This window comes from Rhyacophila brunnea, unplaced genomic scaffold (assembly GCF_057557595.1).
Source record: "Rhyacophila brunnea isolate RB1 unplaced genomic scaffold, BYU_Rbru_1.0 scaffold_4, whole genome shotgun sequence".
In the NCBI taxonomy this organism is placed as follows: Eukaryota; Metazoa; Arthropoda; class Insecta; order Trichoptera; family Rhyacophilidae; genus Rhyacophila; species Rhyacophila brunnea.
Window position 1 is genome coordinate 43,861,623 of NW_028233068.1, and position 24,687 is coordinate 43,886,309.

The window sequence follows — 24,687 nt, forward strand, 5'->3', positions numbered from 1 at the left end:
CCAGACATATTTTTGCTACACTTGTATCTATGTATTTAGAATCCATATATCTATATGGAGAAAGAATGTCTCCAATAGCTTGTATATAAACGGTTATGCTGATAGTTATTTGACGTATTAGGAGTTTCTTTTAGAAATTTGATATTTGTTTTTTTTTTTTTTTAATTTTAGTATGTAATAAAACAAGAATATATTTTTAGTGCAATTGAATGTCAGAGTTCAGATATTTTAATTTATCAGATTATGTCCAAAAACAAACAAATCAACTAGGTACATATTATTAGTATACAGTGAAAGTTGTAACACTCCATATTGTAAATAGGTACCTTACAACTGCAAGAAAAAAGTCACACATGTACGAATTTAATAAGCAATTCGATATTGTATCAAGAAAAAAAGTAAACAGGTAAGTAATTGCTTTGAACTTTTATATGGTCAAGAATTCGGATCTCATTTACAAAGTATCTGTTTCATTACGAGACAATTTGTTTTTAAATTACTGCTGATAATACCTACATTATTTAAGTACACACTAACATTACAAATACTATATAACAATAATTATTAATTAACAAAACATACATAATTAATAATTATTTATAATATTATAATGGAACGATAACAAATTCATGATATTCAATTATTATAATATACAATTCTAGGATTTTTTAAGGATATTTTTTCCTCTTTAGATGTAGCAATTTTGCGGCAAATCATATATTTTATAACAATGTAAGAAACTATTGAACCAAAGAGCGTGGATTTACTTGCACCAATAATGTGTATTTTAAGCTGTCGCGATTATAACTCTTTCCACGTAAAAGTTATGACTGTCTCGACAATCGCATTCTTAAAAAATAAGCAAAACGCGATGTTGTCATTGTATGGTGCTATTTGACAGGACGTGAAAATCGGAAACGTCAAAATGAGTGCGCGGTATAGTTCGTTTTTTCCGACAGGTTCGCCACTATTGCAATCGCAATTGTCGCGTGAAAATTCAGAAGCTTCTGAACTTTTTTCGTGCATGAAACCTTGCAACTGGCGCGATTATACGTACTGTCTGTAGTAAATCCATGCACTTGCAAACGGGTTCTTAGACCGAAAAGTCAAAGTGACCCGAATACGTATTTTTCCGAATTCTTTTTTTCTTTTTGGAGGTACTGACAGAGGTCCATGAAAATGTTGCCATCATAAGTTTTTATAAAATAATTAAGCGGGTGCTTGGATTTTATCTAAATCACTTGCTTTGCGGTAGTAAATTAGTCTTAAGTATCTATATATAAATATTATATATTACAAGAAGATTATGATATGAATGCCTTGGTCATTCTAAAAACATTGTATCATTGATGTAAATACAGATGAATTTAAGTAGTGTTAAATTAATCGATCAGCACCATTTTTTCGTGAAAACACTCTAACAAAAATTAGAAATTAATCGTGGAAGCCTTAGAAGAAAATGAGAGTTTTAAATACGATAATAGAGGTATCTCACTTTTAAAATCTTGGAATGCTGTTAGTTACCTATTACTAAGCGTTACATCTCAAGTAATAATAAAATTTCATTATCTGTAGCGTGAGTAGGTATATTAAACACAGCTGTACAAAATTATGCCTAATACTATACAGATAATTTTTATCGTCATTTGACAGCAAATTAATACAGGGATCTCCCGTTAATCGATACCTACTACATATTTGTGTTCAACGTTTTACTATTTCTAAATGAAAGGCTACAATAGTATTTTGGATAGAATAACAATATTAACAATTAACGACAGTGATACGAAATTGGATAGTCCTAAAATTCAATATTTTATACAAAAAATACTGCTCAATATGAAGTAAATCACGGACTATCCAGATTCCACGCCGGTTAATGAATGCTACAGCAGAGACGACTTTTCTTGAATAGTGCCAATGATTTTTCTTTCCAATGTATTATATAAGTAAATACTCCTTAAATTTCTTACTTAGTCACATTCTAATTAAACTTTACTCCCTTTCAACGCGTTACAAATATTCATTATTTTTAAAAAGTCTTTTGAAAAACAGTGCCTGTTAGACTATATACACTATACAGCCTTCGCATTGTGGGTATTCGAAGATTGTTTTTGTGAAGCTGAGACGTCTTCAAGACACACGATGACTGACAGTCCACAATGGTTGACGGATGAGGTCGCTATCTGAAAAAAAAAAATATTTTGTTTTATTATTTTACTATCAATTATGATAAAATTGACACTGTCATTTCTTCTGCGCAAAAAGTGCACTGATATGTACTTTCTTACTATATTTTAAACTACAGTTTCTATTACAATATAATGATAATTCTATACGTTTTAGTTCAATTATAGGAGGTCTGCATACTATGATACGACATTATAGAGGACGAAAAAGCAACTATATGATATTTATTACACAGCGCATGGAGGGAGGGTTTTGGACACGTGATACGTGGTGAAAATGTCCACCTGCTGTTACTTATTATACAGGGAAGAACTCGTGAGAAAAAGTCTAGATGAAGATTGTGGCTGAGAAATCAAAGGACTTGGCTTCATAGGAGAACAACGTCCTAGTTACGTACAGCGGTCTCAAAAGCGAACTTTGATAGAGTATAATAATATTATGCATCATAACTTTGTACTTTCTACTACACTGATACGCCTCTTTATCTGATTACCTCGCATAAATTAGATCAAATCGTCGGTGTTTTGTAAAAAGGGCAAATTAACCAAAATGATATCGTACAGGAGGAGGATTATTAACTTTTGACATTTATTTGTTAATTACCTATGGATGATTATAAATGTCTAACAAGTTTATAATAAAGCTTAGAAAGTTTACTGTCCTTATAAAAGGCATTATAATATAATATTTTAAAAGGCTTAATATGTCACATTCGCTTTTAATTCGTAACACTAAATGGATATTCACCCTTACGATTATCGTTTTTAAGTAGTACTTTCCTGTGGAGATACACATTCGCCATTTTAAACAACTAAGCTAGTGACGTACCTACATATTGTTTTTTCATTAAAATCTCGGTTTTGCCAAAATGGTTGATTCGCCCTTTTTACAAAGCACCGACGAAATAATCTTCACTTGTATTAATACAATATGTAGTAATAAATAAATAAATAGATAATATACGTATGTAAAATAAATATTTTTAGAATATTTAACTAACTGGCAATCTTCAAAAAGTATAAATGATAGAATAAGAAGTGTAACAAATTTGATTTTGAAAAGTCAATCCATTTGCGTGACTTTAGTAGCTGATGACAATCAAAACTGTCGCATGTTAGAATAATATGATTCTATCCTGATTTCTCAATGTTGAATTATCCTACATATAACCAGTATATACAATTATGATGGTGCATTTGCGCGATCGAAGTGGAATCGCAGTATTTGTGAATTAATTATGCATAATTGAAATATAAACAATCAAGGTAAAAAGAATAATATCGCATGGCGAAGGCCGATCAAAAATTAATGATATTAATTGCTCAGTTGACAAATAGAAATTAGTTTCACATTGTTGGCAAGGTCGCTGTCATAATTTTAATGTCATTTGCGCGACTGGCGACCATATTCAAAATTACCTTAGCATATTTTTCTAAAATTATTTGCGAAATATTCAAGCGATTATAAAAAAAAAATGAACACGATTAGTAAACTTGAGTAAGATGGTTGATACCGAGTTACTTAAGGTCATCCAATAGTCACACATTTATTACCATCGGCAACACAACCTAATGTGGAATACAGCTGCCTCCAGGAAACGTTATTACCTTTCTTTACCTTCCTACGCAGTCTAACCACTGCAGTCTAGGTCTCCCAATTCACGATTTGCATAAAACTGAGCACAATATTTTTATAATATAATATGTATGACCTATGATCGTTGTTTGTGATACGAACATAACAAAATGATTCTCAATGGGTTGAATGGGTTGAATGAAACCCGTAGAGAAAATAACATCTAGTAAGTGAACACATCGATACCCTATATCAAAAAGGAAACAATTATTCAAAATTTGAAGGTTTTAAGTTAATTATACCAATTAATGTAGAAAAGTCTTCTCTTTATAATTCAGCAAAAAAAGAGTCAAAAATGTCTTCAATGTGTCATTTAATCGAATAACCCTTTCTGATATTAATCATTAGTTTAATTTATTATATACTGAAATGTCTGGGTGAATTCCTTGTTAAACTGTAAAATTTCACTGTGCATTGCTGAATTCCACTATATTAAATTTTAAAAAAAAACATACATTTTCCTCAAAATCAATTTCTGCAAAAACTTCAAACGTCATTATTATGGAACAAGGTTTTTTGAGTCGAAATATGGTATCTAAATAATAATAACAGAACCAATAATAAAAAAAACGAATTGAGTAGGTAGCAATAATTCAGATATTTTTTTAAAATTATCTTATGTAAAATAGGTTTTTTCTTTAAATTTTAAACATAGCTAGGAGTTTACACATTTTTATTGGGCAATTAATGCTAATAATCTGAACAATGCAAGATAGTAAGCATTGCTTTCTTAAAAAAATGATAAGCGATGAATTATTACAACTGATAATTTTATTAACATTTCTCTGCACCTTTAAAATTAATTTTATAGAACAATAATTATTACAAAATACATACTTGTACATATCAATTAATTGTCACATTTATGCTACAAAATGTAATATATTATACTTTATAATTATATGTATTATAATAATAAGTACCTGATTGAATATCATAATATTTATATTATGTAGGGAACTGATCTAAATTCGGTACTTACTATTGTTGGTAGCAGCGGCGAAGGGTGGAAGTAGGCTGTTAAGTAAGGCTGGAAGTAGGACGTAGGGTGGCTATTTTTTGTCGGATCGCCCATAGCATCCCTAAACTAATGGTTTTGTTTAGGCAGAGTTTAATTGAATTTTAAAAACTAACCGGCACCGTCTGCAAATTGTATTCTTAGTTCAATGAAAACAAATAAATATGACTGAAAAAATTTTTGTATGCACTATTTATGTCGAATCTTAACAGTCTACCCCAACCCTTCGTCACTGGTTGGTAGAGGGAAATCAGAAATAACGGGAACTTAAATAGCTAACGGGTAAGGAGAAGCAGGCAACCGATCTCGGGTAAGGAAGAATACGGGATAAATTTAAACACGTCATACGTCGAATACTTACAACTGTTCTCGGTTGATGCATTGACGCTCTTTTAATATTGGTGTATTACACACACTATTGTTCGTCTATAATGCGTGGTTCATTTTCGTAGGAGACTCACACATTCTAAACCCTTCGTCAAAATTTACTGTATTGGTATATATCGGAATTCTATTTATTATCTGTTCTGTGGGTTGGTAGTATTGCGACTAATTATGTATTATTTTCAGGAGATCAAAATGTAGTCAGTGCTTTTAGATATTATCTGAATAAAATATTATTATTATTACTACTACTAACAACTATCCCACTCTACCAGAAACGAGAGTATTTAACCAATCTGTTCTTCAAATCTACAAAGGCTTCTTTGCTCATTGTATTAGCGTAGTTTTAGTAACTATATACGTCATATTAAATTTAGAATCTACCAAAAAGGTTGCAACAGCTCTTCAAGGTGAATATTCCACCTACCAGATGCACCTAGTAGTGGAAAAATACGAAGCTTGCAATTTGAGACATTATTATTGATAATTCACATTTTAACGTGTTTTAATTAATAAATACGTAGGTATCTAAAAACATGAATAAGAAAAATATTTTTTATTCAAAGTCAAAGATAAATAATTGCTTGCAATAAAAAAACGTTATAAAAATGTGAATCGTCATGTTTATCATTAAAAATAATTTTTCTCTAATGTACAGAAAAGATTATTGACTAATTCATAGTATTAATGTTTTTTATCAACTTTATATAGTTATTTAAAACATCGATTTTTATATAAAAATGTACCTATTTATAACTTGAAATCCTTGTTATTTATATCAAATATAATTTCGATACAGTCACAACATGAATGCTCGATTATTAGGATCGTTAGTATATTATGTTTGTATCGTCCGCACATTGGATGCCCTGATTGTACCAATTCATAAGTGTGGTCTTCCACCAACACGGGCCTTGTGTGCCGTAAAATGACGAGAAGAAAGGAGCAAACCCTTTGATAAAGCTATTCGATAGCCAACGGTCATGAGGCCCTGACGAAGAAGGAGAAGTGTTATTCCATTCATCTATATAATATATTGTATTTTTTTCGTTTCTGAAGGGGGGTCCGGACCCGAAACCCCCGACCTCCGTGTATGCGTGCCTGCTGGTTACAAACATTGTATTCGTGGGGCTACTGCCAAAAGTTGGTAAGTCTTGAAATCATGTAATGGAGTACATAATTGCAATTTGAAGTTTGACATGCCCTCCAAAATCAAACATAATGCTAATTCATTTGTGCTTTATGTGCGTGTTCTCAATATCGGACGACTTGGAATTTTATTTTCTACCATACAATATGTATATAAGTACACATAATCTGTTGTTAACTCTAAATACCTAAATTATCAACTTACCAACTTTTGGCAGCATGCTATCAATATACTTAATTGTTTTTATATTAGATAAAATTTTAAAATAATAACCTTCGGGCGAATGCCTATCTAACCAAACATTCAATATGCTCCATCGGTTTACATCACGCTAAAAGCTTACAACCTGACAACGCAACTTAATTACAAAAACGTGGCAAGTCATACATTTTTCATCAGTTTTCGTCAATGTTAGTTTTCGCGGAACCACTGAGACAACCACGGGAAACCCTGTTTAGGAATCACTGACCTAGGTACATGCTAAGTGATGATAATTTGTTGATATAACCAGTTACTGTGCATATTGAATACTGATCGAGAACGAATAGTCGACATTGATTATAAGTAGCGTAATAGGTATATCTTCTTGAACATTGGAAATACCCATTTCTTAGTTAACTTGTTTATGAGTCGATCTCATCTCAAGGGCGTTAGGTATAGGCAAACTTCCAATAATGTTCGTCATAGTATCGTAGCATAGCACTACATTAACAGGCAGCTGGTGATAAATTTCGTGATAAGTAATTAATTGACGGGGAATGTCATGGAAAAAAATCACATCAGATATAATATTAATAACTCAGATAACATAAACGTATGATTACAAAGTAATATGTAGGTATAGTATAAACTATAAAGTGTACCTGCACCTAAAAAGAGTTAAGTGCTACATAATCGTCATTACTCAGTATCAGTGACGTTCCGTGGGGGTAGGCAGATTGAGCGTCGCTCGGGGGCGGCAGTTACCCAAAGGGCGGCAAATCGAGGAGAATCATTAGGTATATATAGAAATAGCTACATAAACTTAGTAATAACGGAAATATCTTTCCATTTGAAAAATCAGCTCACTGGTTGGAAACAAATGTATTAATTAGGTAGGTAAGTACTATAAAAGTTTTAACACGTCACGTTCTTGGTGAACAGCCAATGACACGTGCATGCCTAATTTAAAATTTATCCAAATATATTTGCCAGTCACTAGCGAGTTTTGGAAGTTGTAAAGTGTATTTTAAATGTACGTATCTGAAACCGTAAACTCGCAATATTGTCTATTGAACCAGTGATGGCATTTAAATTAGATTTAGTGGCACATATCTTGTTACTAATGTATCCATACAACACATTTCTTAGACATTGGAGTCATGAAAGGATGATAAAGAGTACTTTATAAAAAAGCATTTTGGCACTGCCTGGGGGCGGCATTTTGTCTAGGGACGTCACTGCTCAGTATTAATCTTGGATAGGCCTCTCCATGTTGACATCATAGCACTCGGTCTTCTGCGTTGCTGTGCCACAGTAATTAATTAATATTTTGACGATGTAGTTACCAGCAGGGAATACATCTATTCAGTGGTTACAAGTATATCGATCTTTCGAACCTTTTGGTTACTATCTACTAGATCAGTACTTTTCAAACTGGGCGATAGGGGGCCCTGGAGCTTTTGCCAGAAAGCCGCGACATATTTCAGTACATATTTGAAAAAAAAAATCATTTTCGAGAATTTTTTTCACAAAGTACCTACATGAATTGAATCTTTCTCTTAGGGAAAAAATATCAACATTTTAATGTTGAATACCAAATTTCAAGCTTTCGAAAAAAACTTTTCTTCGTGGTCAAAAGGTATTAATCAAGGATGCAGAGACATGCTTTAATGCCTCAATGAGTTTCTTACCGTCAATTAAATATCACTCAATTCAATTAAAAGTGTTATACTTGATCACATTGCCGAATCACAACGATTTTTCAACAAATATTTCCCAAACTTAAACGATGATCAAAAGTACAATTACATAAGAACATCATTTGCTAAATCCTTAAATTATGATCGTATCTCAAGAAGAATTGATTGATATTAGATCAGATAATTCCCTTGAAGTTTTAATGAAAGAAGTCTTGCATAATTTTGGATAAGGCGACAGCAAAAATATCCGTCAACCGCGAAAGCAGCATTGTTAATCATAATTCATTTTGCGATAATATACCTATGCGAAACAGCATTTTCATCATTACTAGTAAAAAATAAGCACATGCTGTAACTTTCAACGAAGACTTCGGAGCAAACCATGCGAATTAGCATTTCAAACATTGTACCGGATATTGATTTACTAGGTATGTCAAAATATGCAATCGCACCCCTCTCATTAAACTGTTTATGTAGGTTAATTTTTGTTTGTTTTTTTTTTTAATTTTTGTTTTATGAGCAAGCAAGTAAATAAAATGTTGTATTATTTTTGATAAACATGTGAAAAAATAGTGGTAAATAAAGTAAGTTGGTCACTAAAGACTTAAGTTTTTGGCGAGGGGAGCGAGCCTCTGATTTAGGGAGCCGTGGTATGAATAAGTTTGAGAAGTACTGTACTAGATAACTAAATTTGTCCAGTGATTGTCTCTTCTTTAAGGTATGAGCCCTGATAAGTAAATAATATATCCACTGCTACATAATAAGTAAAAAATATTCAAATATTAGGTTTGAATCAGGACCAGGGAACACAGAATTAATGGGAAATGAAATACCTAACGGGTGTGTATAATAATAGGTAACCGATCTCGAGTTTGGAAGAACATGAGATAAACATAAATACGTAATATAGGATAAGTTTGTCATTCGTTCTGACAAATGCTCTTGGGTTAACTTATAACTTTAGATGAATGAAAAATTGATTATCTCTGTGTGATAGTAAAAAACTGAAAGACAACTATTGTTGTTTGATTCATAACGCCTCAATATACTCAGCTAAATATAATAATTAGGTACGTTAGTTGAAAAATGATAATGGTAGGTATGGTAGACCAATTTTTATATTGTATAGTAGACCACAGCCTACTTGAAGTTGGTCATGCCTGACTTACATTATTAATTTGTCCATAATATCTAACTGACATCATACTGACATACACGTTTATTCTCCAAGTCTACAGATTGTCTGAACTTAACACTTAAAGATACAACAAATTAATTGCATAATAAGTGCGTCCTTAATAATAATAAGATAACAATTTAAACTACGTCGCTATAATATGATAATATGCACCTGCAATTAATTGAAATCAGATTTAACTGATATGGATTTAATCGGCGTTCGATAACCTCAAAATCCTTGACTATAAATCTAAATTCTTCTCTAAATTGCATACGAAGGTAAGTGATAAATTATGCATGTGGCATGCCATTTATTTATAAGTATGCACTGATACAATATTACGAAACCCTCGGAAATGTAAAACTGTCTCGCAAGGTAAAACAAAAACATCAATGAATAAAATAATTGCATGGAGCTTTTTCAGTGGGAAATACGAGTAACGCCGTACGTAACAAACAATGAGGATTTTGTTTCACAATTAATCGAAACGGAAGTAAAACTTCAGTGACGGAATAGCAAAATAACCAGGTAATAATATTATTACATTGCTAAACGTGGCATTTATAACAAAGATGTTGAAAAAAACCTTCTTCTATAAAGATAAAGACTTAATGTATGAAATTAATGAAAAAAAAACACCTCTGGTATAATGATTAAGTTAACTGCAAGTGATTTCACATTTCAGTATCATTATTGAAGAGAATTTCAGATTCCCCAACTGTCCTAATTAGTCTATAATAACACAATTATTAATGATTATATTATGCATGGCCCCCACATCCTAAAGCGGGCCCCCAGGCCACAATATTTGGCGGGGCCCCCAACCTATCGCTAAGGTTAAGAATAGTGTAATATTCTACATTAGTGTTCTCCAAATGGTATTCCGTGAGATAAACTTAAGGGTATTCTGTGTATTTTTTGTATTTCTAAATAAATCCACTTGAATTATTGAGCTGTTAGCACTCCTGTCTCGGCACCGTATTATGAAGCACTGATCGCGACCCCCTTTTGTGATAGCCAAGTTACATGCGACCATTCGCCATATTGGATAGTCATTTTTATTAGTCAGGAAACACACTAAAAATAATTATAAAACAAAATACTGCCCGTGAAATAGTACCGCAGGCGACTTTTTTGCCATTGGAGAAAATTTGTGGTGAATTTTTATCTCACTATACCAGTCAAGCCACCATGGGCTATCCGGGCTACCCTAAGCCAGAGCCAAGCTAGAGCCCTGTCAGCACCCCCCTTGTGGGGCCATGATTATAATATGTGCATATATAAAATAAGACCCTTGACTACTGAAATTTATAGGATTGTATTTTGTATAATTACATTTGATTTCAGTTTGACATTTCATTTATCGTACATCACATATTTTACAGCTATAAATAAATGCGGAAAACACTACCTCGTCAATTGTATGTAGGCAGCCAGAACCAATATATAATATTGACCATTCTTTTTAAGATAAGACCAGAATATTATGAACTACACGTACAGTCGTTCGATTCGGAAATCGAACTATAAGACTACATCTACATAATATCTTTTCCAAAATATTCTTTGAGTATATTATCTACGTGGCATTGAAAGGTGCATGTTGGAAATAACGCGTAAACCCAACAAAATAAATCCTTAATATTCCCACCGATCAAATCGCCACACGCCAAACCCGGTCTTAATCACGCTTATCACGAGATAGGTACTTCGGTTTTGATTTTTCAAACATTTTCAGTTATTTTACAGAAATCGCCTTGAGTGTAATTGACTTTGAGCCGAGATCCATAGAAGAGAGGAGCACTGAGAAAGCAGGAACCATTGGATAAGTAAGCAGATAAGAATTCACGATATCGTCGTCATCAAACTGCTAAAATGGCAATGGCCTAGACATGTCGCTTAACGAGTAGATAAGTACTGGATAAAAATGTTACGATTTACTGGAGGCATGAAGAACAAAGGTCACCACTAAACGTACACAAGTACTCCCTAACGACACGCGCATAAGAGAACCGTTTGCGAGTGGCGACGGTTCGCGGCGACTCTTAGCTGAGTATCCCACCTGTGGTTTTAGCTGCAGGTCCAGTGTAAATCGCTAGAATCAAAACGCTGAGTATCTATGGATGGGGGATGTACGCGAGTCTGAGGTACAATAAGGTACAATATAGGTCCGATAATAGGTGAGGTACAACAAGTAGCCCTCAGTCGTCTTTTGAAATCAAATAGTATGGGAAACGTAGTTCACCTAGTGTGATTAAAGGTAATTTTCACACGCTGCATAATATCAACAAATATGAGAGGAAACACGAATCAGCCAAAGACTTCACGAATGGAAGGATCTAACAAATGCTTCCATCAAGTATTATGGTACGTTTATATCTTACGCTTATATCGTTATACGTATATATGACATCATAGTCACCTAGTATAAACATTAGTTATACTTGTATCAGCCACTTATATCGCATGTGTCGAGTATCGACACTCACCTGTCACTTATTCCAACCAATTATATCCGCAAATGTAAACACCACGTATACCGAAGTCCGAACTTCCAGAGATATATTATCGAAGTTGAGCTGCTGTCTACTTTTATGTCAAGTAACTGACACGTTATTTGTAGTTTGACAGCCGGTGAAGTTGATATTATTTCGGAAACAGTGTACAATAAGTTATTATCCATGATGAGTGATAAAAAAGAGTAGTTAAGGCAGATATTGACGAAGTAATTGCTCGATATTATTTAAAACCGGAAGTATAGGATGTGAATTCGAAAGAATATAAAAACAGAGTGAAGAAAAATTATGCAATTACAGAACTTGCCAAAAGACTTATAATAATAATACTCGCTGCGACTTTCTTTTTTTTGACATTCACATAGTGAAAACTGACACAACGTTTTGAGAGAAGTATATGATATAAGTGTCAGAATAAGTTACAATGCTACATGTAAATACCGCATATAAATGTTACCCTTGAATGAAGCATAGAGACCTATTTCAGGGAGAAGTATACGAGAATTTATGTCAGATACCATGCAGGTGTAAACAGTAAGTTAAATTTTATGTCAGATACGTCATGATATACGTATCATATGTAAACATAGCATTACATCAACCTCGGTTGATGATCATTATGATATTCCAAGTATAATTGATAAATAAATGCATAGAAAACCATAATTGTAATTTTATTGTAGAATAACATTAATACAATAATTATTATTTTACATGGAAATGTCAGTTTTTATTAAGTATAATAATAATACTTTTATACATACATAATGTGCTAAATATAATTATAGTTGTTTGTTTAATTAGCTATATTTTAAATGTTTTATCCTGTTTTGAGCGATTGTGTGAGTCTACCAGAAAAATGGTCAATGGCCACATTTTGGAATACAAGAATATAGATACGTATGTATTTAGGAATATCCTTTTAATGACCCGTAAAAATGTAAGCATTAAAAGGCAGGCATTCGTAGAATCTTTTCAATAAAAATCCATCTGATAGAGTCAATAAAAAACCCGTTGGATAAATTTATGCAGACAATAAATTAACCGGATTCACCGGCTTGTGGAATTTCTCATTGTGGCAAAACGTGTGTTATGTAAATTTAATAGATAAATTCTTGACAAAAGATCACTGTGTGTAATACCTACGTACGTGTGTTATTAAACGAAATATACGTTTCTGCGATTTTAAAATTAATATTTCAAAAACCAAGTACCTACGTATTCTTTTTTTTTTTTAATAAAAATACATTTTTCTAAGACAATATGTAATCAAGCGGGTAGCACCTCCTTATGCGTGTACACAAAAAAATGCGCGAAATACGTAATAATATATTCACTAGGTATGCATGTGGTTATGAATGAATTAAGTAACTGACGTTATTAAATTCACTGAATATTAAATAAACACTAGATTTGATGCAACACGTCATGACTAAATTCATGACGTACCTACCTATGTACAATTTTTCAACGTTATTGTGATAAACCTTTTCTGACTCACTATTATTTTTTTATTGTTTATGGTTTTTGCTTTTGCTGTTTTTATTTAATAGTAATAATTTATCTACCAACCTAATTGTATTTTTTTCTTCATATTTTCATGAAACTTTAATTTTATTTCTAGCTATATTTATGACTATTGAAATTTGTATGTGATAATATCATTATGACATTAATATTATTTTCTATCCATTTCTTGTTGTTGCTACATTGCTGCCAAAAGTTAGTAAGTCGATAAATGAGGTATTTTACAGTTAACAATGGATTATGTGTCTATACATATATCTTGAGCATACTGCGAAAAGTGACCAAGTCATTGTGCTAGAAGATATTTTTCAGTAGAATAAATAGCCTGGTCAACTTAGTTCCTAAAATATTTCATAGTAATAATAATTATAAATTGCAAAGCGATGAGTTTATATCTATCAAAAAAAACAAGTATTTTGACTTGGTTACTTTTCGCAGTATGCTCACGATATAATATGTATATGCTAGAAAAAACCAAGGTCATTCGATATATAGAACATGCATATAAAGCACAACGAAATTTGCAGCATGCCTGATTTTAGAGGGCTTGTTAAACTTCAAATTGCAATTACTCCATAACATAATTTCGAGACTTACCAACTTTTGGCAGTAACCCCATGATTTCGTTTGAATTAATGATATTATAAATATTTTCGTTTGAAGTTTCTATGTCTATAGAATATAAATATTATCCTTAGTGCAGCTATATATTAGCGTGTTAGCAAAAGCACAATAACGCATACTATAAAATTGTGTTTATGATTTAATAATATTGAATAAACGAATTCATTTTTTCAAATAACATTTGACTTATGTACGCCTTATGACGCCCACGGTAGCCGAGCAGCTTAATCGTCGGTCTATAACGTTTTGGGTCCCAGGTTCGGATCCCGTGTACACAAAATACACATATTGTTTTTTAATTTGTGTTTGAGTCAGAGTATGGAGCTAATAAGTTGAGCAATTAGTGGCTATACATTTCTAGTTCGGTATTAGTGCTATTCTAGTGGGTATCCATTTCTCAAAAATCAAAGTCTGTTAATACAACCTCCACTCTGTGGAGGCCTATATGATTCTGTAAGGATCGAACATGGTGAAGTAGTATGTGTATATATATATATATATTGTATATTCATTTTAATAAATTATGTCCAAGTACTTGTACAACAGCTAGTCGCTGAAACACATCGTAATAACTAGTAGATGGACATAACCATCTGACATTTTCGACGTTACAATATCAAATATTGCAATTATTGATACAGGAATACTTGGTATCACATAGTTAGGAATAAAATTTTTAAAAGTACATATTACTTACATCCTTATATTGTTACATAGGTATTTGTACATGGTTGCTATGCTACCATATGAATACGGCTGTATACTTTGATCATTTCTACCCCAAAATGTAAGTATCTAAATGTAAAGTGCAACAAAAGGGTAAGCAGAATGAGATTTTTTTGTCTACGCAACCTCAATAAGTGACTCAATTTAGGTACAAGGCGTTGGTGATGACTGCACTATAATAGGGAAATGTGCTATAACTTGGTAACAAAACATCGATAAAAGACAGTACCAAAAGAAGAATATACCTATCTTCATTTCACCCTATTAATTGAAGGATGACTTTTAGTTTCTAGTAATAATCGGAAATATTTCCATGCATGTAAGTCTAATACTTACCTAATGTAATTTCAAGATATTAAACATCTCAATTAGTAACTAGGAAATAGATATGAAAGCAGTTTTTTTAAAGCACGGAATGGACATAATTAAAAAGTACAACTGCCATTCATAGATGGTGGTAGACACCTACTGATATCAAAGACTCATATTATAATACTTAAATACTATTACATTTTAAGCAAGGTTCAACAGTCTGGAAAGAAAACAAGAAAGAATGGAAAAAACGCAGAGTGAGCAAAGCGATACAACTGATAGGATATAATCACTGTCGGCGATAGCAACCATAAATATAACATCTTAATTCTATTTAATTCCTGCTCATGAGAAGAAATCTGATCTGAAAACAGTAGGGGCCTCAGAGTAATAGTAGAAAGAGAGTGGTTATTGTTCGGCAAAATGAAGCCGTGTTTCTTGCGTATAACGCATAGTAGAACCTCAATTTTATTATTATTAGCTTAACTATGAAACATTATACCATCATGTTGTTTCTCAGTATGGCTACTGAATTTAAACACAACATAATTAAAAATATTTTCTTTATATTTAACACAAAAACAATCAATTTCAGCAACACTAGTCATCTAAATCAATATTTACCGGCGACGTATACAGAAAATATTTAATTCAGCCGTAGAAACTCTCTCACTCTAACGCATATTGCGGAGATATAAGCGTGCCGAAAGTTTTCCTTGGGTGAGGACTTTAATTGTTAAGTTGTAAGTACCTCCCAATATATATACGTACTTTTACATCATATACCAAACTCTTTACTGAATCCAATTACTAAGTAGGTACAGTGATCTAGAACTAGTATTATGTATCTCCTTAATTAAGCGTCATCCGTATAAACGTATAAAACTGCTATAAAGTTATACCTACATCTTATAAAATTATTTATAAAATTGCCCACTTGACTGCCACGGTGCCGTCTGATAACATAATTTATTATTATAAAATATGGAATACAAGTAAGTAAACTATATCACCTCTAAGATATTGATGATAAAAATAGTTAAACTTCCGAGGAATTATTTTATCATAAAATCAATCACTATTTCGACGTGATGGCGAAAAATAATCGGTCAGTAGCAATTATGTTGCTGAGTTGTAGACAATAGGAAAATTAAACATTATATCAGATGATTAATAATAGAATGATTTATTACGGGTACCTGGTACCTACCTGGTTTTATTTTATTTTATCATGCAACGTGTAAAGCGAGCACAAGTTGATACCAACACTTAATTTTTTTTTTGTTACTTAGGTGTATCTTCAATATTATATGTTTATGTATAAACCAGGCGTGTCCAACTCGTGACTCCCGGGTCGCAAGCGGCCCAAGTGTGTTACCGCAAAAAAAATATGCAGCAATGCTTTCCATTTTTGAACATGAATTTAAGATCAGATACCTACTTAATATTTCAAATAAAATAATCATTTTTTAAATACATTAGCGACTCTATTTTCAGTCAACATAAATTTCAAATAGAATTTATAGAGTTTGCATCAGATAAAAGAAGACAAATAAACATGCTGTCTCTTTACTGAACTTTTTACAAGACAAATAGTTTTTTGGATAAAAAACAGGATAACCTGGAGAGATTTTTAGTTTTGGGTAACCTCCAAGGAAGACGAAGCAGAGGAAAAGCGTCAGTACGCTAGAGCGATCAAGTAAAGGAGCTGATATGGGGCAGCCTTCACTCTGCCCTGAGAAAATTTCAAGGTGATCATGATCCTCAGTCATGAGAGAACGGCCAAGAAGAGGGTATTCCCAGATTAAAATATCCATATATTCACAACCACACTTAATTGATTTTATTCGTTTTGGCAGCACATACATTTTTGAGCAACTATTTTGAAGGAGCACACGAGTTAAATTAGAACAAAAATTTTAGACGCGCAACTTGATTCGCACTTCCATTGAACAAGACATTAATGGCTATATTAGTTTCACAAAATTACGTACAATATCGTACCTTTTATATTTCTCTCTTTATGTTTAATTTTAATAATATAAAAATAATGTAGTTTTATTACATTTATAATACATTAAGTATGCGGCCCAAAACATATCATCAATGTGGCCCACGGGATCCGAATGGTTTGACATATATGGTGCAAACTGCAAACAGACGAGTAATTAATTACATATTAAGTATATGTCTATCATTGCTACAAAATTCTGCACAAGTATAAAAAAACTGAACTAACGGTGAGCAAACTGCGTCAGCAGTGAAGAAGAAAATTGATGAGTAGAATCATTCTGCAAATTATCGGGTTTAGGCAATGTAGCAGAATTCATAAAATAAGGGGGGGGGGTAAGATTTACAATGTTCAATCCAAAGAAGATCATACGAGGGTGGGTCAATAAGTCCTTAGAAAAGCCGACAGGTGGCGCGACTAGTACTGTAAGCGGTTTGTTTTCATGCAGCTGCACTACCGATTCAGTATGCTGCGAAGTTTCAATCAGATTGGTCGGGTTGTTGTGTGTTTCTCGTACATTTAAAAAAAAAATTTGCTTGTGGAAAATGGAAAAATGGAAAATGGAGAAAATTGAGTTTAGAGCTGTTATTAAACATTTTAATATAAAAGGGTTAACAGCAAAGGAAATAAAAAATGAGTTGGATTTAGTTCACGGCATATCTGCTCCTTCACTTGCAACTATTTATAACTGGTTAAATGAATTTAAACGTGGTCGTACATCAACAAAGGATGAACCACGCTCAGGACGTCTTGTAGAGGTGACTACACCAGAAATGATCAATAAAATCCACGATATGGTGTTAAGTGACCGAAGATTAAAGTTGAGTGAGATAATTGAGGTTACAGGGATCTCAAAAGGTAGCGTCATTTCTATTTTACATGACAAATTGGGCATGAAAAATATTTCTGCAAGATAGGTGCCGCGTTTGCTCACAGTCGACAATAAACGCAATAGGGTGGTGGCCTCTAAAGCCCTGTTGTCGCTCATGCAACGCAATCCGGATGAATTTTTTCGTCGCTTTGTGACTGTAGATGAAACATGGATACACCACTATACTCCCGAGACGAAAGAACAGTCAAAGCAGTGGATTGCGAAGGCAAACCATGTCCAAAGAAGGCGAAAACCGTAAAATCAGCTGGTAAGGTTATGGCTACTGTATTTTGGGATGCACGTGAAATTATTTTCGTCGACTATTTGGAAAAAGGAAAAACAATAACAGGGGATTATTATGCATCTTTATTGGACCAGCTAAAAAACAAAATTGAAGAAAAACGGCCTCATTTAAACAGGAAAAAAATCCTCTTTCATCAGGACAATGCCCGTGTTCACACATGTTTACGATCAATGGCTAAAATTGAAGAATTGAAGTTCGAATTGGTTGACCACCCACCGTATTCGCCAGATTTAGCCCCCAGTGACTTTTTCCTTTTCCCAAACTTAAAAAAATGGCTAAGTGGACAACGTTTTTTTTTTCAAATGAAGAAGTCATCGATCGGACAAATGCTTATTTTGAGGACCTTCCGAAAACTTATTTTTCTGACGGTTTAAAAAAAATTGAGAAACGTCTAACCAAGTGTATTGAGCTCCAAGGAGATTATGTTGAGAAATAAAAAAAAAATACAAAAATAAAAACTGTTTTAATGCTTTTTTCTAAGGAATTATTGACCCACCCTCGTATCATGGAGTTGAATCAACAGTTTTGTTTTTTTTTTATGAGAAATAGACGTTCGTCACTTGCTCAACCAAATATACCCATGATCTGGGTTCAAACATACATTGAAAAACAACTCTGCCAGTTACTCGGGATTCGAACCCGAAACCTTTAACAACTATAAGTCGATGCGTTAACCGCTCGGTCTTCGTGGGCGTGGGTGAGAAAAAGAGTGGTGTATTTATATGAGTAATTAGAATTTTTACACTACAACACACCCTGGATTTGCAGTAGTGAAACAACCACCGAGAGACACCCAGGCTCGAGAAAATCATGTAAATAATTAATACTAACGACCGATGATACATGACTGAAATTGAATTAAAATTAATAGTTGATATCGTAAGTGTTGTATTACTTACTTTTTTGCACTTTTAACTACCTACTTACGCTGATACGCCTATTTGCCTGATTACCTCGCATAACATCAGATCAAATAATATTCACTTGTATAAATATAATATGTAGTAATTAGAAAATAAATAGATAATATATATATATGAAAAAAGTGTTTTCAGAATATATTACATCATTTTCATCCTAGAGCCAGAGTGCAAAGTTATGAAGCATATACTCTCCTAGGGAGTGAGTAATTTTTAAGTATGAGCCCCACATGTGGGTGCCTCCGGTTAAACACAGTACCAGAGCTCGAAATGGACAGGAGCGCACCGGACCGCCGTTCCTGTTCGTGAAATCGGTAAAATTATCGCTCCGTCTCATGGAAAAAAATATTTGACCGTCTGAACTCGATATGCCATATAATAGAAAATCTAACACACTTATTTTTACGAAATATAAATTTGAATCTTCCTCAGAAAACTGTAGAGCGCTCTGGTTCATAAACTTTTCCATTTCGAGCGCTGCACAGTACACGGTCCCATTGAACTTAGGCACTGATACAAATATAGAATAGCGCCTGTTTGATAATATTTGTATAGTTAGTAATTATTGATAGTTTTAATTATATAACGTATCTAAAAGTACTTAACAGTGAGGATTTTATTTACAGATTGGTGATGACGTCATGATCATCGATAATCAATCTAGAATTTTACTCTTATCTAAATCTAAAAGTGTGTTTTCTATGTGGAATCTGAATATAACATTGATAGTGAATTATGGACGACTACTAAGTAGATAAAGTCATGAAAGTAATTTTTCATGTTCACAATTGGTACACTTATGTTTGGGTTTACGTCAACGTTCACGAATTGAAAATTCCGAAATACCTAGGTACTTTAATCTATATTAATTATGAAATGTGTAATGTGTAATCTTGATATCTTTTTTATTAAAAAAAATATTAATTATTAGCCTAGATCAGTGGTTATCAAACTTTTTAGATTCTCAACATATAAACGTAAGTATAAAAAAATTTCACGGTTCACTAAATAATATTTCCACAAAATTACAGTAATTACTCGTTGTCTGCGCCTTTTGTTGGGATTTTTCTCCACAAAACTGTGTTTCTGTTTTGTGTTTCTGAGTTATCAATTGAATATTTTTCCCCTTCATAATCACATTCGAGAGTTATTTTTTAGCTATTATGAATAGTGACGTTCGGTGATCAGCCTTTCGAAATTGAAATTATGGTAAATGTGCCGCAGAGGTGGACATGAGATTTTACAACTTTCTTTTTAGACCAAACCAAACCTAAGCTAACCCAACCTAATATTACCTCATATAATCTTAGTTTGTGATAATGGTGTATCAAATTGTATGAAAATTTCAAATTTTCAATTAACGATTAGAGGATCGAAAAGCCGATCCGCCGACAGAAAAGGGTATTTATTATAATTTTCTACATGGAATAAACTGTTTTCGTAAAAAAAAAAGCTCGTGTCCACCTCTGCGTCACAATTACCGAAATGATATTTGATTGCGACTACGTACGTAATGTATGCGATAAGGGAAGAGCAGTTTATATTTTGTAATCGCTTGAAAAAAAAATAGCCACCGAACATACGAATCTAACATATTATGATCGTGCATTAGTATTGGAATTAAGACTGTCTGAAGTTGTACTGTCCTACAGCCTACACCACCCTAGGGCGCCAAGATGTACACTTTGAAACCATTAGTAGATGTAAGTAATTAATTAAAAAATATAATATATAAATTTTGTATGAATACAAAATTGATATTTAAAATCGATGTTTGTTTACTTTCAATTTTATTTATTTTACATAATATTATGGTCATTTAATAATAATTTACCAATTCAGAAAATTCGCATTGAGAAGGTACAGTTTTTTTTATTTAAAACGTAAAGATGCTCCTTAAAATAGAACAAAAATTACAGGAAGACAGGCAATATTAAAAAAAACTTATGATCAGCCTGATGGAATATTTAAATTAACGAAGAAATTAAGGGTAGGTACAACAACTGAAGGAAGAAGAAGATGAATACTATAGAGTTAAATCTTGTATTGAATAAAACATAAAACATTGGTAAGTAAATTTAAAAATCACATAGGTATAGTTTATTTTAATCGAATATTGAATCGTCTTCCAGGTAGAAGCCTCCCGTGTTTCCCTATTAATTACAGTTTGTTCTACGCTAACGTTATTTGAGAATGTGTATGAAAATTAGTGGGAATCATCAGTGGTTCTTTTTTAACTAATTTTCATATTATTATGTTTAGGCTTCGTCTATCTCTACATAATATTTTTTTCTTTAATATAAGTATTTGATTTTAATGTATACCTACTACCAGACTACCAAGGAGAAACTGAGTAATAAATGAATGCACAGATAATATTTTTGAATATTTATAAAATAAATTTGTCAGCATCAACATTAAATACACGTGATGAACGTTAAATTTATTTTAACTTTGACTAATTGACTCGATTCAAAATGTTATTATTAATAATTATGGAGCCTGAGCATTGAAGCTATACAATTGCACCGGTGATATAATTGAATAAATCGACTTAAAAAGTAAGTATGTAATTAAATACGATTGATTGTAAACTCTAGATTCTGGTAGAGATGGTTTGTTCTCGAATTTAATGATTCCTATTTTAAGAAAACTATTGATTATTTCTTTGTTTTAAGGATTACAAATAATGCATTTAGTGTGACGGACAACTAACAGACCTCTGACTAAAACATTAAAATAAGATAATTAATGATGTTACTATTAAAATCGTTTAAAAAATACAAATATGTGAGACTATGGAGTGTAATCCAATACTAGTAATGTTAAATTTCTTCCGTACGGAGCCTTCTGTGGTTTCCCTATCAAAATCGTTGAAGCGAGTTCATTTGTGACGTACGTGTCACTTTTGTATGCAAAAAGTTTCCATGAAAACTCTTAGTTGTTGTATTTGCTTCTATTACAACGTTTTTATTAGCTCGTATTCTTGTTTGTCCGGTGGTTGTTTGTCCAGTACAAATCTTGCAATCGGTTTTTAACTAACTTCCCGATTAGCTAGACGTTTGAAACTTTTAGAATATATCAGAACACGATGCCAATGCATTCTTTTAATACTTTTAGCCATCTTTAAACAGAATTGAATTCATTTTTAGTTAATTCTGTTTTGTATGGAAAGTTATTTCAGAAAGATCCGTAAAAGTAAAAAAAACTATTATTGGTTGCTGAGGGAGTTGGTCCTAGCAACTAAATTATTAAAATATACGTGCGTTACTATGAAAATCAAAATGAAATGTCAAAATGACATTTCAGTATTCTATATTTGTTTGTTTTCATTTACTTCATATCAAGTACAAGCTTGAGCATATTGAGCATAATAATTCAACAGAAAATTTAAAAACGTTGTATATAAAAAGTTCCTTTTATCTTGTAATTATTATTTTGTAATCACTTTCATACGTTTAGGCTCCATTTTTATACTTACGAGATGATTTTCTTTAACATCTTCAGTATAACTATAATATTATTATGTTTCATAGAAAGAATTAGCATATTTCAATCTTGTTTCATGCATTAATAAATGTAGTTAAAAGAAAACAACTCCTGACTCATTTCTTATTTATATATCACTTGTGCTCTAATAGTAGTATTAGTAAAAAATATATTATATAAGTACATAATTGTCATAAAAATTATAGGTAAGTACCTATACCTACCTGTTCTATAGATTGAAATATTAACGACTGAATTAGTCGAGTGCGTGAGATGAATTTCTTAGGTCGTGAACTGGTGATAGAATGCTTCGATTTTAAGCGAAACCGGTATTTTAAACGAGAGTGTGTAGATACTAGATACCTACTAAATCGAGTGATTTTTTTCTTATATATTTATAGATTACATGCAGACAAGAGTTTATAGTACATAAAGAGTAAAAAAATTAGTTTGATATCTCTCTGTGTTCTTACATAATGTTTGTACTAAATTACTTATTCCAAGAGAGAACCAAAATGATTATATTATTATTAAGTAACTACATTCTACGACATTCTACGTAGTTGATAATATCATCAATAAGTCTCGAATGAATACATAAAATAATAATGATTAAAAATGTTTGCTTGTTCAGGTGTATTTGTAATGTTAAATTTGTACATGATAATTACCTTTATAACAGCACTATTATAGCTTTTTGACGATATCGAATTTAGATTTGAAATCCATCGGCATTTTCTTGGGGTCAGCCTTTTTCTTGGCGGCCAGCTGGGCTCTCATCTCCGCAGCGGTCATCGTCAAGTTCAACTTGGTGATTTCTGGACCTTTAGGCGTAAACATTTCATGCGATAATTCTTCTCCATTGGTTTTAACTTCTGACTGTTCTGTCTTTTTAGGGGCTGCAAATCCTATGTTCTTCCCGTTTTCAGCCGGCGTCACGACGAGCAGTTTGGTTTCATTCGGTAAGGCTTTGATTTTTTGGACTACTTGTTTATGATTATCAGCGCCGATACTCACTCCGTTAACTTCTAAAATTCTATCCCCCTGTTTTAGTCCTGCGGTTTCGGCTGGTGATCCATCGTCCACTTTGCCGATGTACTGACCGGGTTTGCCGTTTTCTGCGTGCAAATTAAAACCGTAGCCGTCGAATGTGTCCACTTTTTTAACGTGACAAAGACGCCCCTCCGGTTCTGCCGTACCGTTCGACATAGTTGCTTGTTTTTTTAATAAAACGTTGCACAATATTTAATTAGGATGTTTTCCTCGTCACGAAAACCGCACCAAATCACTGAATTATCTAAATTAACTGTACCCGACCGTTTACGAGTTCAATTAAATAATTTACGCGCGTTTTGATTTTAGTTTTGAATCCTCAGAACGTTCGAAATAAATGACAGCTACTCACTGATAAAGTTTTTGTTTTTAAAATGGCGGGCGATCGAGTTCTGTAAGTTTTGCCATCAACCGGACGACTGACGACTGGTGGTTAGTGGTTAGACGCGAGCGACGCAAGGACGGACCCGTAACATAGGAACATCAACACGACATCAAATACTCGGAATGTACCTACCTATGGTATCAGAATGCACGATGATAAAGGTAAAAAAAAAACACCTGTTTGAAGGAAGGCACGGTTGGTCAGGTGCGCGGGAAGGTTGCCAGGTCGCATTCAAATTAATAATAATATAGCTGGCTGATAACAGCGTAATATTTTGTCGCTGTTTAAATGTACTTCATTACCAAATAAAAATAAACGTAATCAAACCTTGTGATGACTTTATTGCCATACGAAAGAATATCAAAGAAAATAAACTATTATTTACGTTAATAACGAAACTACGAAAATAGCTAAATATATGAGATAAAACTGTATTTTACCAGCAATTAGTTTATCAATTCACTAATAAATAATATCAGGTACCTCAAATA

At 32.6% G+C, this 24,687-nt stretch overlaps 1 protein-coding gene across 1 annotated transcript; it reads right to left on the reverse strand.

Annotated features, from left to right (window-relative positions):
• Window positions 1-690: 690 nt before the first annotated feature.
• LOC147067411 (Na(+)/H(+) exchange regulatory cofactor NHE-RF1) lies at window positions 691-24,232 on the reverse strand. The gene is made up of 2 exons (XM_085953935.1): window positions 23,430-24,232; window positions 691-2,186 (listed from the first exon to the last, which is right to left on the reverse strand). The coding sequence occupies exon 1, from the start codon at window positions 23,965-23,967 to the stop codon at window positions 23,446-23,448; it is 522 nt and encodes a 173-aa protein (XP_085810061.1). The 5' UTR covers window positions 23,968-24,232; the 3' UTR covers window positions 691-2,186; window positions 23,430-23,445.
• Window positions 24,233-24,687: the final 455 nt, after the last annotated feature.

What these genes read in the sequence shown, in the direction of transcription:
- LOC147067411 (XM_085953935.1), bottom strand. Translation starts at nt 23,967, where the DNA reads ATGTCGAACGGTACGGCAGAACCGGAGGGGCGTCTTTGTCACGTTAAA.